This window comes from Otolemur garnettii, unplaced genomic scaffold, assembly GCF_000181295.1.
Source record: "Otolemur garnettii isolate 467f Iridium unplaced genomic scaffold, OtoGar3 scaffold00039, whole genome shotgun sequence".
Lineage (NCBI taxonomy): Eukaryota > Metazoa > Chordata > Mammalia > Primates > Galagidae > Otolemur > Otolemur garnettii.
In genome coordinates, this window is record NW_003852434.1 from 14,639,843 (window position 1) to 14,657,617 (window position 17,775).

At 36.1% G+C, this 17,775-nt stretch overlaps 1 protein-coding gene across 5 annotated transcripts in view; it reads left to right on the forward strand.

Annotated features, from left to right (window-relative positions):
• Positions 1-17,775, forward strand: part of ANKRD17 (ankyrin repeat domain 17) — a 157,616-nt gene that overhangs the window by 100,985 nt on the left and 38,856 nt on the right. For 4 of the 5 annotated variants that reach the window (XM_012805355.2, XM_012805356.2, XM_023513406.1 and 1 more), the window contains 6 exons: positions 2,377-2,525; positions 11,254-11,365; positions 11,523-11,668; positions 14,102-14,244; positions 15,522-15,735; positions 16,374-16,549. In XM_012805355.2, the coding sequence (XP_012660809.1) occupies positions 2,377-2,525; positions 11,254-11,365; positions 11,523-11,668; positions 14,102-14,244; positions 15,522-15,735; positions 16,374-16,549 (940 nt within the window). The remainder of the gene's footprint in view (positions 1-2,376; positions 2,526-11,253; positions 11,366-11,522; positions 11,669-14,101; positions 14,245-15,521; positions 15,736-16,373; positions 16,550-17,775) is intronic. The other variant, XM_023513404.1, reaches the window with a different exon arrangement.

A 17,775-nucleotide genomic window follows, 5' to 3' on the forward strand; every position in this document is an offset into this window, starting at 1 on the left:
GTGACATGCATGTGCGCACATCCACACGCACACTCCCGTGTTCACCTCTGTGGCTCGTGCCCGGTGACATGCATGTGCGCACATCCACAGGCACACTCCCGTGTCCACCTCTGCAGCTCATTCTGTAGACATCTCTGTGCTAGAATTTGTCCCTTCAGTTTACTAATGAACATTTCCTTCTTGTTTTGGATTTTTTAATATATTATAGCCTCCTTAGGCTCATAGTCTTCTTCCCTCTAGTATAGCCTCTGATGTCTGTTTCTTAGCCCCCATGTACTAGATTTCTGTCATAGATTTGGTCTCTTTTTCTCTAGTTCTTGACTGACTGAAATCTTCCATTTTCCCTGTTCCTCACACCTGCCAAAGCAAAATCCCTTGCCTGTTTTAACATGTCTCAACCCCTTGCTTTTTCTATGGTCTCAGTTCCTTTTTCCCTATTTTGACATTAAAACCTTTCTGAGCATGTGGTTCACCTTCTCTGAATCTAACCCTAAAATGAAGACCCACACATAAAGATTTGTACAAGAGTTGCTGCAGGTACCTCCATATTTATGTTTGTTACTTTTAACTATAGAGAATGGGTGAGTGATGGACAGTTCTTTAATCTTAGTAAACCAGTTTCATAAGTATATCAGAGGGCATGAAATGAAGGAATTGATTTTTCCTATCTCCTTTTAGATGAGGTGATAAGAACAACCAATTTAACCAAACAAATAGGAAAATTCTCTAATTTCAGTAGCTTCTTTAAAAGAAATTGGTCCAGTTGAAATGTGAATTATAATGAGTTAACAATAAAGCTAGAATTTTTTTTTTACTTGTTTAGTACCATGAATTAAAAATCAATGATTTAGGTAGAGTCCTGTTCATCCTGTTTATACTACTTTGGTATTTAGTATTTCTGTTTGTGAAAATTTAAACAAAGAAGATAAAGAATCTACTTTAAGAGCTACAGATTTTATGATTTTGAAATTGATATCTAGAATATGTATACTTAAATTACTTCAGTCATTTTCTTAACTTGAAACTATCAATACTAGTGGTCACTAGGTGATGGTTTTAATACCTTAGTATATGTCCTTTTCTATTGGTCTGGATTCCTAGTGATTTAAAAGTGTTTGGTTTTGTTTCTTCTTTCGTTTTTCCTTTGGCTTTTAAGTGGACTTAAAAATGTGTAATTATAGAATGTGTGTTACTATAATGTACAGTGTTTGTTTGTACCTGAACTAAGGATTTCATGTGAAATAGATTTCTTAATTGACAACTGTGTTTTTAATAGTTATAATAAGGTCAATTTCAGTTTTTTATTCTTGGCAGGATCATAACCTCTTTTGCCTGTTTTCAGATCCAGTTTGAATCATGATTGTTTTCTGTCTGATGTAGTTGATAACTCCTTTGGTAACATACATACACATTATTGTCACCATTCAGACATTAATGTCCATACTTTAATACCATAGCATTTTTAATGGGGGGCAGAGATGATGTTCACATATTAGCTCCTGAAATGAGTTGGTGAGAGAATACAGTGCCCTCAGCTAAATCTACAGTAAATCCTATGCCACCATCTTTGGAGTTCTCCTATCTCAAGCACTGACCAAAAGTTGCATATTTTGGTGAAAATAATACCATAGCAAAGTCACACTTAGAAAAACTGACAATCTATATTTGAAGGATGATTGTACACATAATTTGTACCCTAATCTTTCAGTTTTGGCCTCATAAGTCAGTGTGATTGCTGGATTGATTGGTGAGCATTTCACCCCCCTCTAAATAAATATTCATGAAAAAAACTACATTTCTATGTGAGGATCAATTTCTTATATTTGAATATATGATCATACAGAGTGCTACAATGTAGAATATTATTCCCTTGTCTGGAGTTAGTAAAGTAGTAGGAGATGTTTCAAATGATTAAGTAGGGAGGTTCCCTGCTCCCAAACAGTGATACTGTGTTTGTTAATTCTGGAATGTAAGATGTGAAATTGGCAAGTAAAAACTATGTTTTCCCTCTTTTGGTCTTGACTGTTTTACCTTTCATTCCTTTTTTAATTAAGAAAATATAATGGATAATTTTCCATTGGTGTTTATATTTAATTTTAATAAATCAGGGTTATTTTAAATTAAGGTTTTATGTCTACTAATGAGAGGGAAATTTGTTTTTCTGATGGATTATTATTTGGAAAATGAGCTACTCTCAGCATACATTATAATTTTAGACTATCATCCAATTAAAAATAACCAAGAAAATGAGTTATTAGGACTATTGCAGTCTCCCTATAGATATTTTGAGAGTCTTTAAATATTTTCTAATAAATATTTCTTATTATTACCTAACAATGTTTTATCCTTATTAAGTGCAGTTATTTTGTTCAACAGCAGTCAGTGGAAGAGCATCTGCACTATCAAACACTCCTACCCACAGCATCGCTGCCTCCATTTCCCAGCCTCAGACTCCAACACCAAGTCCCATTGTCTCTCCTTCAGCCATGCTACCTATCTACCCTGCCATTGATATTGATGCACAGGTAAGCCTCAAATTTAAGAGAGACAGTTTTTCTCTGGAATTATGTCATCACTAAAAACATTAACATTTAGTGATTTAAAGCATGTTACACTACTTTATCTCTGGGCAAAAACTTGAGCCACAGTTGTAACTTAGTCACCTTTTTAAAAATTAAATACAAAATATAGGTTATTACTGATAATTATGTAATGGTCTCATTTCCAGGGTCATCAGATAATTTTTTTTTAAATTCTAGTTTTGAAGAGAATGTGTAAAGAAAACTTCTTTAAGATTAGTTCATGTTCTCTTCTAATAATGGATTCTATGTAAAAGAAAAAAGGTTCCAACATTTATAGACTTAATATATATTATATATACTTAATTGCATATTTGTACCTTTGAAAATTTTGATCTTGCCAATTGAACTGTGTGAGTCTGTGGGTCTGTGTCTATAAAATTTAACTGTTATGGGAGTCTAGGATCTTTTTATCTCTAAAGATGATTTAAAGAAATAAAATGGGGGTATGGGGTGACACTCTTTAAGGTAAGTTTTAGAAAGCTTGAGAAATATTAAGTCATAATTGTTTTTAAAAATTAGTTTACAATTTTGAAATCTCAGGGCAAGGTAGGGAGAATCGTGTGCATTTTGTCCTAGAGAAAAGCCAAGAGGTTGAGCTTAAAAAAAAAAAACAGTGAATAAGACTCAAAAATGTTTGCAGTATCTTTAGTTGCTGTATTTTGATTAATACCTGGGCCGAGGAAGTATCCGTTATAAACCTTTTGTATATGAGTACTTCTTTACAATAAAGCATCAGTATTAGGGAATAGGTTTGTGTATGTGTTTTGTATGACCATTAAGGGTGTGTATGTACTCTTAACCTATTAACAATAAAATTTCCATTTTATCAAAATGGTTCTCAGTAACACTGTGAAAAAGGAATTTTTGTTTCTGTTCTTACTTGTTTACCAAATGTCTCTTGTTGTGCTAACTTAGGCTTTTGGTTTTGTTTTTTGAGCTCTTAAAATTGTCAGGACTCTCTAAGAAACTGTCTCATCTGCACCTCAGGCCACTTGATACTCTTGATGCTCATACCCCGGAGGGGACCCAGAGGCTGCTTCCTAGTCACTTCGTGTAGTGCAGAAGTAGTGGGGCTGAGGAGTGAACTCAGTCTCTTTGGCTTCAAAGACAGTACTCTTAACTACAGCCTTTTTCCTCCCATAAAAAGTGAGACATTCATGTGATGAACCACAGTTAATTCACATTTAATGTTGATAGCATTGTAGAATTAGTTTGAATTTCATATTGAATTGACATTATTTCCCTGCTATCTTTTTTGCTTATAGGACCAAGAATTGATCTAGAAGGAAAAATAAATACTTTAGGAAAATGTAGAAGGGTTTCTTTGTAAAATGTTTTGAAGCAAAACAGGCATAGAAAAAGGTTGTCCAGTTATTAGGATTTTACTGAATTTAGAATTACTGTAGTGACGGTGAAATGATTTTACCTGACTATACCACTCAACCATCACTATACGATAATTCCTAGAATTTACATATTTTTTTAAAAAACTTATGTATTTTAAACATAGTAAGCAAGCTTATATATAAGGATTTAACTGTAGCTCCTTAAAACTCTGTTTGGTCTCTGCATTTCAGTTTTTCGTTTGTTGGGTTAGCCCAACCTAAGCTACTTTCTGTGTTTACCACAAGTGCTAAGTTAGACATTGGAAAACAGGTGAAAAAAAATAAAGATTCTTTTGTACTTGGTTCATCTGAAGTTTTTGTTTTGATAATAAAAAATTCCTTGAGCTCTTAAATAATGAATAATTTGGTTTACGTTTGATAATACTGTACGTTAACATGTTAACAAGGAGTATCATGAAAAAATGAACACCAAGATTCATCTTCTGTTTTGAAAGATTAAACATTCTCTAATACTTGATTAAGTGAAAGATACTAATGTCTATAAAGTCTTAAGTATGTACACATTTGCTACTTAACATTTTATAGACATTAACATCCTTCACTTAATCTTTATAACAACCTGTTTAGAAGGCACTGTTATTCTCATTTTACAGATGAAAAAAGTATGACGTAGAGGTATTAACTGCCTTGCCCAGAAGCTAGTTAATGGTGCAGCCAGCTTTTGAACGTCAGACACTCTGGCTCTTGAAATTAGCTCTTAAGTACTGCCCTGTACTACATGTTTTTCCATTTTAAACTTAAATGTGAACGCAGAATTTTTTATTTTTTATTTTTTTGAGACGGAGCCTCAAGCTGTCCCCCTGAGTAGAGTGCTGTGACATCACTCACAGCAATCTGTAACTCCTGGGCTCAAGCGAGTCTCCTGCCTCCTCCTCCCAAGTAGCTGGGACCACAGGCGCCCACCACAGCGCCCGGCTATTTTTTGGTTGCAGCCGTCATTGTTGTTTGGCGGGCCCGGGCTGGATTCGAACCTGCCACCTTAGATGTATGTGGCTGGCGCCTTAGCCACTTGAGCCACGGGCGCCGAGCCTATGAACGCAGAATTTGACTTATACTGACATCATAAATTAGATTACAGAAACTGTCTACTACCCAGATAGTAAGAGGTCAGATATCTTTCCTCTTTGCATGCTTACTCAAATCTTAATTTAAGGACGAACCGAAGTGTTAATTGTCTTCCCTTAGATACATGGTAAGGAGTGTAACTTTTTGACCAATATAATAACATTGGCTCCTTTTAAAATGCTAATGATTCTAGAAGTCAGAACTTTTTAGCTCCTTTAATCGAACATTTTAGACAGGAGCTAATATTTTTGAGAAGAATTAGGAAATATATGTTTAGTTTTAGACTTTGACAAATGCTGAAGAGTTTGCATTCTTTCTAAGGGTTGTCAAATTGCTGTTGTACAATTAGAATCCCTGGTAGTGGGGGAGGGTGTGCCTGAGGTTCTCTGACTCTCAGAATGAATTGCATCACATGATATTTTCAAAACTTTTAAGATTTGTACTACGTACTATGCTGTTATCAAAATCTGTTTTAGAGGCTGGGCATGGTGGCTCACGCCTGCAATCCTAGCACTTGGGAGGCCAAGGTGGGTGGATTGCCAGAGCTCATGGGTTCGAGACCAACCTGAGCCAGAGTGAGACCTCATCTCTTAAAATAAAATAGCTGGCATTGTTGTGGGTACCTGTAGTCCCAGCTACAGGCAAGAGAATCACTTAAGCCCAATGAGTTTGAGGTCACTGTGAGCTATGACGCCACCACACTCTACTGAGGGCTACAAAGTGAGACCCTGTCTCAAAAAAAATCTGTTTAAGGAAACATTAATAAATAGTAGCTTGAAGGAATTATTTTAGACTGTTTCATTATACTGTTAGATAATATATCTCTGATGTTTATTTTTGTTTTGAGTGGTGTGACCAAACTTAGCTGACTGCTGTACATATAGAAATCATGAGTACTGTACATATTAGAAATCACGTAGAGATTTTTAAGGACCACAGGTTTTATGTCAAGCAATATATCTTCCTTGAAGGTTAAAATTGAATACCACTAAATTGAGTGAATATTTTTTATATTGTACTGTGCAAAATTTGATTGATTCCCAGGAACCACTAAAAGTGAGAACCAGATGTTTTCTTCATGGGCAGTAAACACTTGTTGCAGGCCCTTTCTTGTCACAGGTCCTTCATACCGTTCTGAATTGTTTTTTTTTTTTTTTAATTCTCAGACTTCTATTGTCTTTTCTTGAACTTGAAGTAACTTATTCTATTACATCATTAATAGAGATTCAATATTATCTTTTAAAGTGGGTAGGCATTAGATTTAACTTACAGTATAAAATTATGTTTTTATGATATAAATATCATTTGGATTTTTTTTAATTCTTGTTGGTTTTGCAATACAGAGAACAGTTTCATCATAATTAAATGAGAAATTAAGGAGGGCAGCAAAAACCTACAGAGATACATAATGTCCTATCATTATAATACTCTACTTTAAAATGCATGGGTTCTACTTCTTTGCAAGAACTTGGTTTTTATAGGTTATTCATTTTACTGATTATTCATTCATTTACTGAATACCCTAAAGCACTCTCCTACTTTTTAAGGTTACATATAAACTTTACTAGCTTAGAGAATAAGATGTTTGGAATTGTAAAGATTGGAGATCTAAAAAGTTCAACTCCTTAATTTCTAATAGTTTTCAAAATAATTTAAGAGCAATTAATAGGCATACTTCCTTTTTAATAGACAATTTAGGTATGTTTATCCACTTGTGTTTCAACTCGTTAAAAGTTTCATCTTCGGCTCGGCGCCTATAGCTCAACCAGCTAAGGCGCCAGCCACGTACACCTAAGGTGGCGGGTTCAAATCCCCAGCCCAGACCCGCCAAACAACAATGACGGCTGCAACCAAAAAATAGCCAGGCGTTGTGGCGGGCGCCTGTGGTCCCAGCTACTTGGGAGGCGGAGGCAGGAGACTCGCTTGAGCCCAGGAGTTGGAGGTTGCTGTGAGCTGTAATGCCATGGCACTCTACCCAGGGGGACAGCTTGAGGCTCTGTCTCAAAAAAAAAAAAAAAAAAAGTTTCATCTTCAGTATTTATATCTTAGCATTGCTTCTTGGTTTTACATTCTGTATTGCTGTGTTATGACTGAATTGAGTAGTATGTTGAGAATTTGCAGAATATTCTTATATATGGTTTTGTTATTTTTTATAAACCAGAATTCATCATAACAAACATCTATTATGGTATGGGGTGGTACATTTTATGGTATCATGGGCTAGATGGAAGCTTTCTCTAGAATATAAATTTGGAAAAACTCTAAACAGAGTGCTGGGCATATGTTTCCCTCTTTAGGTTTGAGACTTCCCTTAGATACATGATAAGGAGTGTAACTTTTTGACCAATATAATAACATAACTTTGTGCAATATAATTTGAGTCAAAGGATCTTTCCATTAAGTGGTACTTTGCCTTTTAGAAAATAGCCCATATTGTTATTATCGTCATCAGCAATATAACACCTGTTTTTTTGTACCTTGTCAGTCATTCTTCATATTAACTCAAACTTATGTTTCATTTCATTTGTTTCTTGTACATTACAAAACGAGGTAGTATTTTTTGCCATTGTGTAGGTGTGTGTGTGGGAGATGGAAGCCTCACTTCAGACTCTTTAAACTCTTTCATTGTTGTCTTAAAAGCTTATAATAAAATAATGATTGGTTTAATTTCTCCTTAATGAAGAAATACAATGGAGATACCCACTCTTTAAAAAGTTCCCAGGAAATCAGACAGCTCTCCTCTCTCAGTCTTAAAAGTATGTTTTTCTTGAAGTCTTATGAGTGTGTATCGTTTATGTTTTCCTCAGAGCTTAAACTTAAATTTGCCTTGGATGGTAATCAGTCAGCTCTTGGATGGGCTATGCAATCTTTGTCAACTCTAAAGTACTTAGCAGAATGTTTTGAATATAAAAGGTGCTTAATAAAAGTCAATTGGATTTACGTTTTATAATACGAGACATGAGCTTATTTTACTAATCTGTTAAAATTTTCTATACTTATTTTCCAGGTGTTGTTTATGTCTTTTAATTCTCTAAGATTGGCACAGCTGGGTGGTGCCTGTAGCTCAAGGAGTAGGGTGCCAGCCCCCAGATACTAAAGGTGGTGGGTTCAAAAACCCGGCCCTGACCCAAAACTGCAAAAAAAAAAATAAATAAATAAGGCACAGCTTTCCTAAATTACTCTTTAAGCTTTGGGAGAATTTTAGAAACCTCATAAACTTAATCATAAAGTTGACTCCTCTGCTGAGTGCATATGCACTAACATAGAGACAACATACACAGATATACTTAACATGATGTTCATCTCAATCTGCTATGCTTTAGGGCCACGCTGTGATGTAGTAGGGAAAGCAAGATTTTGTTACCAAGATACTTCTAGGTCAGGCACAGTGGCTTAGGCGATAATCCTAGCACTCTGAGAGGCCAATTCAGGAATTCAAGACCAGCCTGAGCCAGAGGGAGAACCCCAGGCATTGTGATGGACACCTGTGGTCCCAGCCTCTTGGGATGCTTAGGCAGGAAGATGACTTCAGCCTAGGAGTTTGAGGTTGCTGTGGGCTGGGCTGATCCCTCTGCACTGTAGCCTGGGCAACAGAGTGAGACTCTTGTCTCAAAAAAAAACCATACATACATACATACATACATACATATATATATATGAAAGAAGAAGGAAAAGGTCTTTCAGAAAATTAGTTCTTTGAGCCTTTGACTTTTTTCTGAAATTAGACACAATAATTCCTTCTTTGTAAATCTGAAATGAAGATCAAATATTACAATGCAGTAAGAGCTGTCAACTCATGTTTCATGTCCTTCTCCGTTGTTGTAGCTGGTGCACCCCTCCTTTGTGGCATCCCTGATCTCTGCTCTCTGCCAGCCTCTTCTGCAGAGCAGCTTTTGCGGTCTCCCTCTTCATCACTGACTAGTAGGCTTTTTCTTATTTATTGACTCTATCAATTTTGCCTTTTGTCTTATTTTTTCTAATGGAGTTTGGTTTCTAGAGTTATTTACATTCTGGGAGAATATGTCTTTTGTTTTTATATTATGTACATTATATAAATACAATATTTTTATATTATGTACATTGTATAAATATAATATGTAAATTCAACACATATTTCATATATATAACCCTTTATTAGTAAGAGTAGTCTTTAGATCTGTAACCCTTTCCAGCTATTGTCATTCATTCTTATTATTTGTTTTTTCCTGGGAAAAGCATCACTAATAGGTGGAGAATGAAAAGATGGATAAGACATGTTCACTACTTCCCAGGAATTTATAGTCCTCTGAGGGAAATAAACCCGCACAGCAGATTGGTGATAAGTGCTGTAACCAGAGTGCAAATGTGGAAATGAGGGACAGTGCTCAGAGCAGTGCTGCCCAGTGGGGAAACAATGTGAGGCACAATTATAACTTTAAATTCTCTAACCACATTCCAAAAATGAAAAGAAACTGCTGGAAAGAATTTTAAGTATAATATTTTATTTAAGTTACTATATCCCTTATATTGTTTCAGCATGTAATTGATACAAAAAAAGCACTGAGCTATTTTACATTTTTATTTCGTACTAAGAGTCTTTAGAATTTAGTGTGCATGTTTTGTGCTTTTTCTTGGCTGTGCCACAAGTTCCCCATCCCCCAAACCCTCTCAGTCTCAAGTTGGTTACCTCCTCAAAGTGTATTTCAACATGGATTTATGTGATTAAATGTACAGTTGAAAAGTAGGTGTATGTACTCAAGTAGTTGCAGGCATTTCTGAAAGTTTCCAATAACTGGATCAAATATCTGTTATTAAATTTAAGTTAATTAAAATGAAATACAGTTTAAAATTCAGTTCTTTAGTTCCTCTAGCTGCATTTCAAGTGCTAATAGTCACGTGTTGCTAGTAGTTATGTTTTTGAACCACACTAATTGAGAGTACTAAAAGTGTGAGATAATTAACTGCATTAGCATTTAAGGTATGAGAGGCTATGATCAGTGGAAAATGTAGTATTGGTCACTGTCATTAGCAGAAGTCAGAAGATGTGTCATGTCTTATAATAGTCTGTCTTTTTGGATCTTTCTTGTTTCTTTAAGCATTTTGAGGCTTTGTTCTCAATATGCAGCTAAGTTACTTGGAAACAATTTTTTTCATTTCAAAGCTAACTTTTCAGTTTGTTAGTTGGGTTCAAAACGTCTAGTTTTCTAGTTTGGCCCTACTACTGAGGATTTTCCTAGATCTCCTATGTTTCTGAGGTTTTTTCTACCCTGCTTGGTGGGAACCAAACTGTTCCTGGCCCTGGGTAAGCTCTGAGTGTTGTTTAGATTGTTTTTTCTGATTTTTCCCTGGCTTTTGGTAGTTCTCTCATGCACATGTGCTGATCAAAACTCAGCTGAAGATTCAAGGGGAACCCTTAGCAGATCTCTGGAGTGCTCTTTCTCTCCAGTGCTCTGCTCTTTAGTAGTTTGCTCCATGAATTCTAGCCATCTTGACCTCTCAACTCTGTCTTCTCAAGTTAGGATGACAACCAGGCTGATTGAGTAGCTGCTAATTGCCTGGAAACTCTCCAGGCAGTAAGTTGGGTTAATTGTTTTTGTCCTCAGAGATCACTGTCATGCACTGCCTGTCTATGAACACTATTGTTTCACAGTTTTTTCCCTTCCTTCTTATCCCATTTTTCTTCCCCCTACCCCTTCCCCTTGATGATAGTGACCAATACCCTATCCTACCCTACCCTACCCTACCCTCCTTCCTTCCTTCTCTCTCCCTTCCTTTCTTCCCTTCCTCTCTTTCCTTCTTTCTCTCTCTCCTTTCCCTTCCTCCCTTCCTCTCCTTTCTTCCTTTCTTGTTTCATTATCTGAGATAGGAAAATAAATCTGGTTTAAGTTACTCCATTAACAGCCAGAAGCAAAAGTGAGTTAACAGTATTTCTTTTGATCATATGTTTGAAAACAACATATGGTTGAAACTTACACTTATTTTTTTGGGTGCTTGCTTTAAGAATTGCCCATAAAGTTTGAATATTATTTGTAACCTTAAAAAAAAAAATCACAGGTTGACCACTAATGGAGAAAAAAGTAAACTTTGCTATTCAGATGCTTGGTATTGTAGAATGGTGCATTGCATATACATCTCTGTATATTTGGTATGTATGTATATTACATATTTGATTTTAACATTTTAAAATTACTTAATCTAACAAAAACAATTTTTTTTTCTAGACTGAAAGTAACCATGACACGGCACTAACTCTTGCTTGTGCTGGTGGCCACGAAGAACTGGTGCAAACCCTGCTAGAGAGAGGAGCTAGTATCGAGCACCGAGACAAGAAAGGTAGTGCCTTGTCTTTGTTTATTTTTGGAATAGTGGTAAAACAATTTAAGTATTCATAAATACTACTGCTTAGCTCTATTTTAATGCTTAAATATATTGGAAAATAATCTCATTCGTTTGCTTAGCATGTAGTAAGAAGATTGTTACTTTTCTTCAGGTTTTACTCCACTCATCTTGGCTGCTACAGCTGGTCATGTTGGTGTTGTGGAAATACTGCTGGACAATGGTGCAGATATTGAAGCCCAGTCAGAAAGAACTAAGGATACACCACTGTCTTTGGCTTGTTCTGGGGGAAGACAGGAGGTAACCCTTCCTCTTAATGTAGTTTGTTTCTCTCTTTGTATGAGACCAGTGGTATAATACTGTGTTTATCACAGTAACTGAAACTGTTATCTACTAGCGATAGGACAAGCATCATCGTCAGCCTAAGCTATCTTACCAGGAAAAATCACACTTTTTTTTAGCATCCTGCTCAATACATGTAGTCCTCAGGTATTCAAAATCAAGTCTTTGTCTCGTCCTGAGTGCTTTTAGGGTAATAGAAAGACTAAACCTTCCAAATTGCTTATGTGCAGGGCCTATATTCACATTATCCTTTCCTGTCCTAGAGTATATGGCATAAAAAGTACTTAAGTCCAGTGTCTGTTTCTTTCTGTTAGATTTTTAGGGAATTATTTGAACCATGTGACTATTGTATATCAAAAAATAAACTAAAGAAAAATATATGAAGAAAAGAAAGATTGGTAGAGAATTAAGAACATTCAGTTTTTATTTGTTTTGAGAATTGTTTGCTTTTCATTTCCCCCATTCTTTCTCAGATCTTGGAAAGGTTCTCAGATGAGACTGTGGGTTTATGTGACCTACTGGTTTTTTTAAGGAAGTTAGAATAACTGATATAGATGAAGTTGGCCCAAGAAAATAATAGCTTTTCACTCACTGTGTGTCTTCTGGTATTTAATAATTAGCTGGGTAATCCAGTGTTCTCAAATCCAATCCTATGCACTTGTGCTATCTCCATACCCTTCTCAGTCAGGGAACTGTCGAGTCTCAGATTTAGAAAGCACTCTTCATCATCCAGATCAGCTTCCTACTCAGCTAAAAGTAGTGGTTTTCTTTATTTTCTTTTTCCTTTTTAAAGTTGTCCTATTTATCAAGCCTGAAGTATGCTTTCCTCAGGTTTCCCACTGTTTCTAGTTCTATTCTTTGAACAATTGAAAACAAGTTTATACTCTCTTCTGACTTCAGATCTTAGAGTCTGTGTTCCCCAAAGTCACCTATTCTCTGTGTGAAACTAATCCTGTTGTTTCAGTTGTTAGCCTGAGAATTTGTTTTCCAAACCCTTCACTATCCTGGCTATTATACCCTTATGTATGTCAGTTTTCCTCCTGAAATATTTTATATAAAGATACTATACCACCAAACTGGTGAATTATTATCTCCTGTTTGAGTTTATTATATTAGCTTTCTCCTCCCTTTGCCAGTTACACCACACCACGTTATATTAAACTCAGTTTTGATCAGTTAACCCACTATATTTTTTTAAATAAAGCAGTAAATAAAAAAATTGAGAGGTAGAGCAATGCTATACAAATGAATGGGAATTCTAATAATAATACTATACATAAGTGTAGGGAGATAGAGGCTGGTGATCCTTGAGGCAAAAGGATCCTTGTAGATGAAAAAGAATTGGAACCTAGTGATGATACAGGCATGTATTTTTTTCCTTAGTTTTTGCTCTGGCTGTTTTTCAGTTTTGACCTTATATATTTGAAGTAGATATTAACTTAGATGCACTTGCTACTAGAGACGTTCTGGATAAGATACATCAAGACACTTGTCTCTACTGTGTTGTTACTTCTGCGTGTGTCATTTTTTTCGTTCAAAATCTACAGTGGATGCAATGGATATTTAAAAGTATTATAAAGCCAAATATTAAGTACAACAGTGAAAATAAACTACTTAATTTGATAAAATCATTTCTGTTACCTCAGAAGAAATAAAAATCTCCATTAATCTCTGAAAATAAAATTTTACCTTCACTGAAATTTTTAATCAATATGTAGTTTGAAATAATACTTCTTTACATAATCGCAAATTGTTCACTGTTGAATCAAGAAGAGATCAGTTAATTTCATTTATTTATAAATATTAAAGCCAATATGCCTATGTAATTTTTATGAATTATTTTTATTAAAATAAAGGAAATGATGTTATAACGTGTACAAGTTTTTCAGTGTAATAATTTTGCCTAAAAACACTCAGTTGCTTTAATTTGGTGTCATTAACAAAGGTTCATGTTTCAAAGTCATTTTATTATAAAAATCACTTTTTTTTTGCAGTTTTTGGCTGGGGCTGGGTTTGAACCTACCATCTCCGGTATATGGGGCTGGCACCGTACTCCTTTGAGCCACAGGCGCTACCCAAAATCACAATTTTTTTTAATATTTAATGTTTATTACATTTTGGGAACAGATCAGTTTCTAAGAGATAACTGAGTTCAGTCCAGATATTCCATGAGCACGCAACACCATTTCAAGAGATTTTGAAAGGGGTTTTATTTGAGAAGTTCTTTCTTTGTTGCTTCTGAGGCCTCCTCCTATCATTTGAGACTCATTTTGTGCAGAGGATAAAAGAACTTTCCTCTATTTTTCATTACAATATGCCAGAAAAAAAGAAATCATCTTGAAAATTTGTCTCACCATAAGAAAATAGCCTTTTTTTCTTTTTTCTTTTCAGGTGGTGGAGCTATTGTTAGCTCGAGGGGCAAATAAGGAGCACAGGAATGTTTCTGATTACACGCCTTTAAGCCTGGCTGCTTCTGGTGGCTATGTGAACATCATCAAAATACTACTAAATGCAGGAGCAGAGATTAATTCTAGGCAAGTTTTATTTTCTTTCTATAAACCCTCTAAATACGAGTATAAGTAAGAGTGTTAAATTATTAAAATTATAGTTATTTGTAGAACATCTTTTGTAATACTATATTTAGTAAATATATTCATTATACATTTAGGGCCCAACATCTTCGAGATTTTTGAGATTACTGTATTCTTATTACTAAATGTAAACACGTCTTTCTTAGTGTTTTTAGTAAGCAAGCAGATACATGCTTTAAGATGGAACGTCCATCCAAGTAATAACTTAGTAACTTAATCACCTTCTACCTCATTATGTTGAATGTAGTACATAAAGTTTTTTTTTTTTTTAAATAAACCCATCTTGCCCTTCCTCAATAAACTTTGTTTCATGCTTGCCTTGCTTTTGGTGTGTCTGACCATACTTCAGCCAAGAGCACACCAAAACCAAAACCAGACTGCCAACCTGACACAGCCAGTTGGCTTATAAAAGACCCAAATTACTCTAAACAAGGAAGTCACCAGCTATTGCCAGCCTGGGACCACCTGAGGGTGGATGAATTACTAAGCCAGATGCCCTGCGACCTTTTTGCGCTGACCTTTCTGTGACAGCAGTTTATGATTAATCTTTATGGCCTGATGACAAGACACTGCTGGTCACACAGCTGTTTTCTAATAGGGTTTTTGAGTATTTAAAAACATTACCAGTTAGGTGTGGGGGCTCAGGACTGTAATCCTAGCACTGTGAGAGGCCAAAGCAGGTGGATTGCTTAAGCTTACGAGTTTGAGATTGGCCTGAGCAAGAGTGAGATCCCATCTCTACTAAAAATAGGGTTGGGGGGAGGAACTGGCCAGGCATGGTGGCAGGTGCCTATAGTCCCAGCTACTCAGGAGGCTGAGGCAGGAGGATTGCTTGAGCCTAGGTGTTTGAGGTTGCTGTGAACTATGATGATGCCACAACACTCTACCCAGGAGGATGGAGAGAGTGAGACTATGTTTCAAAAAATAAATAAAAATAAAGCACTACCATTGCCTCATAAGGATTCTTTCTCCTCAGAGAAGGACCTCTGTTCAGTTTGCAGAGCAAGATCTGTTACCTGTCTCTTAAACTTTGTAATAAAAGATTTTCAGTGGAGCTTTCATAGTATCTCAAAGACTTCCCAGGGCTGAGAAGAATGATTGTTTTAAGTAATCCTGCAAGATAAAGAATCTTAACATTAGTATTTCTGTATCATCATCTAATTTTTTCTGAGTCATTTAAAATGTCTTTTCTTTTTGTTCTCCCTGTGTCTGCACCCCAGAACTGGTAGCAAATTGGGCATTTCTCCTCTGATGTTAGCAGCTATGAATGGGCATACAGCTGCTGTTAAGCTCCTGTTAGACATGGGCTCTGACATAAATGCTCAGATAGAAACCAATCGGAACACTGCCCTTACCTTAGCCTGCTTCCAAGGAAGAACCGAAGTGGTTAGTCTTCTGCTTGATAGAAAAGCAAATGTTGAACACAGAGCTAAGGTAAGAAAAAGTCTGAGATTTATATATGAATTTATTGCTTTGATATTTAAGATGTATAGTAGCAATATGCTAATTACACTTTTAGTACTTCCTAGTAACATTTATCTCCTAAGTACATATTTGATCAGAAATCATTTTTTGTAACTCATTCAAACGTTAATTCTTGAAAATATCTTAACAATGCTTATTTTTTGCAGTTTTTGGCCGGGGCTAGGTTTGAACCTGCCACCTCTGGCATATGGGGCCGGCGCCCTACTCTTTTGAGCCACAGGGGCCACCCTCAACAATACATTTTTATAGGCAATAATGTCATTAGGATTATCAGCTATGTCATTAGAAATATCAACCATGTACAGTTTTGAAAGGGAAGGGAGGGGAACATTTATTGTCAGTTGTATTCCATGTGCTTGCATCTTATAAAATTTTTTTTAAGAATACCATAGCTATTAGAATTATTTTCTTTAATAGAACAAACTAACTCAAGGAGGCTAACAAGAATCAGTGATAAAATTCAATTGTGGTTTTTAATAGCTATACTATATTGTTTCCTTAGATTTTTATTCTTTGGCATTTTAGTTTTTTTCCAGTCTTTTATGTGTATATGTGTGTTGTTTTTTTTAATGTTTTATTAAACCTAGACTGGCCTCACGCCACTAATGGAAGCTGCCTCTGGCGGATATGCAGAGGTGGGCCGAGTTCTTTTGGATAAAGGTGCTGATGTTAATGCCCCTCCAGTCCCCTCCTCCAGAGATACAGCTTTAACCATAGCAGCAGATAAAGGGCATTATAAATTCTGTGAGCTTCTTATTGGCAGGTATGATATTACCTTTCTATTCATTTGTGAATATAAGTGTTACTAGTAATTACAATTCTCTCTGGGCATTTTACTATTAAAAGATCAAAAGTGGGCCAGGTGTGGTAGCTCACCACTGTAATCCAAGAACTTTGGGAGGCCAAGGTGGAAAATTGCTTGAGCCCAGGAGGTTGAGATTAACCTGGGCAACACAACAAGACTTGAATTATCTCTATAGAAAAATTCTGACACACACACATAATAGTCATGGTGGTATGCACTTGTAGTCCCAGCTATGGGGAGGCTGAAGGAGGAAGATCACTTGAACCCAGGACACCAAGGTTACAATGAACTATAATTGGGCCACCTTTTTTTTTTTGAGACAGAGCCTCAAGCTGTCCCCCTGGGTAGAGTGCCGTGGCATCACAGCTCACAGCAACCTCCAATTCCTGGGCTCAAGTGAGTCTACTGCCTCAGCCTCCCAAGTAGCTGGGACCACAGGCGCCTGCCACAACGCCCGGCTATTTTTTGGTTGCAGCCATCATTGTTGTTTGGCGGGCCTGGGCTGGGGATTCGAACCCGCCACCTTAGGTGTATGTGGCTGGCACCTTAGCTGCTTGAGCCACAGGCGCCGAGCCAGGGCCACCTTTTTTCTCTTTTAAAAAAAAAGTTCAAATGTGATTACTTTTTCTTCTGTAAACTGTAAGTCTTTATTTTCCCTAAACCTACTTGTTTTCCAGCCATCCAAACCTATGCTATATTGTCTAATTTGTTTCAATGCAACCTAAATACATTTTTCTTTATTATGTGCATACACTTTTAAAATCCTTTAATAATAAGCTATTTGAACATCTAGCTGTTACCGTCCATACTCACAGCTCCCATATAATTTGGATTTTACTTTGAGAGTCCAAGTCCTGGCAAAGTCTGGCAATGAATGATATAAGACTTCTTTGTTGATTTTCCTGTTCTTTACAGTAATTAAGACTCTGGGTGACATTTACCAGGCTAGTCAATGTCAGACAGGGATTCAGGACAGTTTCTGCTTTGTTATTTAGAAGTTACTTGCCAATCTTCCAAAGCTGCTTGTCTGTTTAACTGGATTTCCTAGAGTTTTAAAAGATCTTTGCATGGTATCCTAAGAGGCAGTATTTAGGAGTAACTGCAATTAACTCATTCTGAATCTTCTCATCTGCCATCATGCCTCCTGAATGCTAAAGCAGCATGTTATTCCTCAACTCATTTTT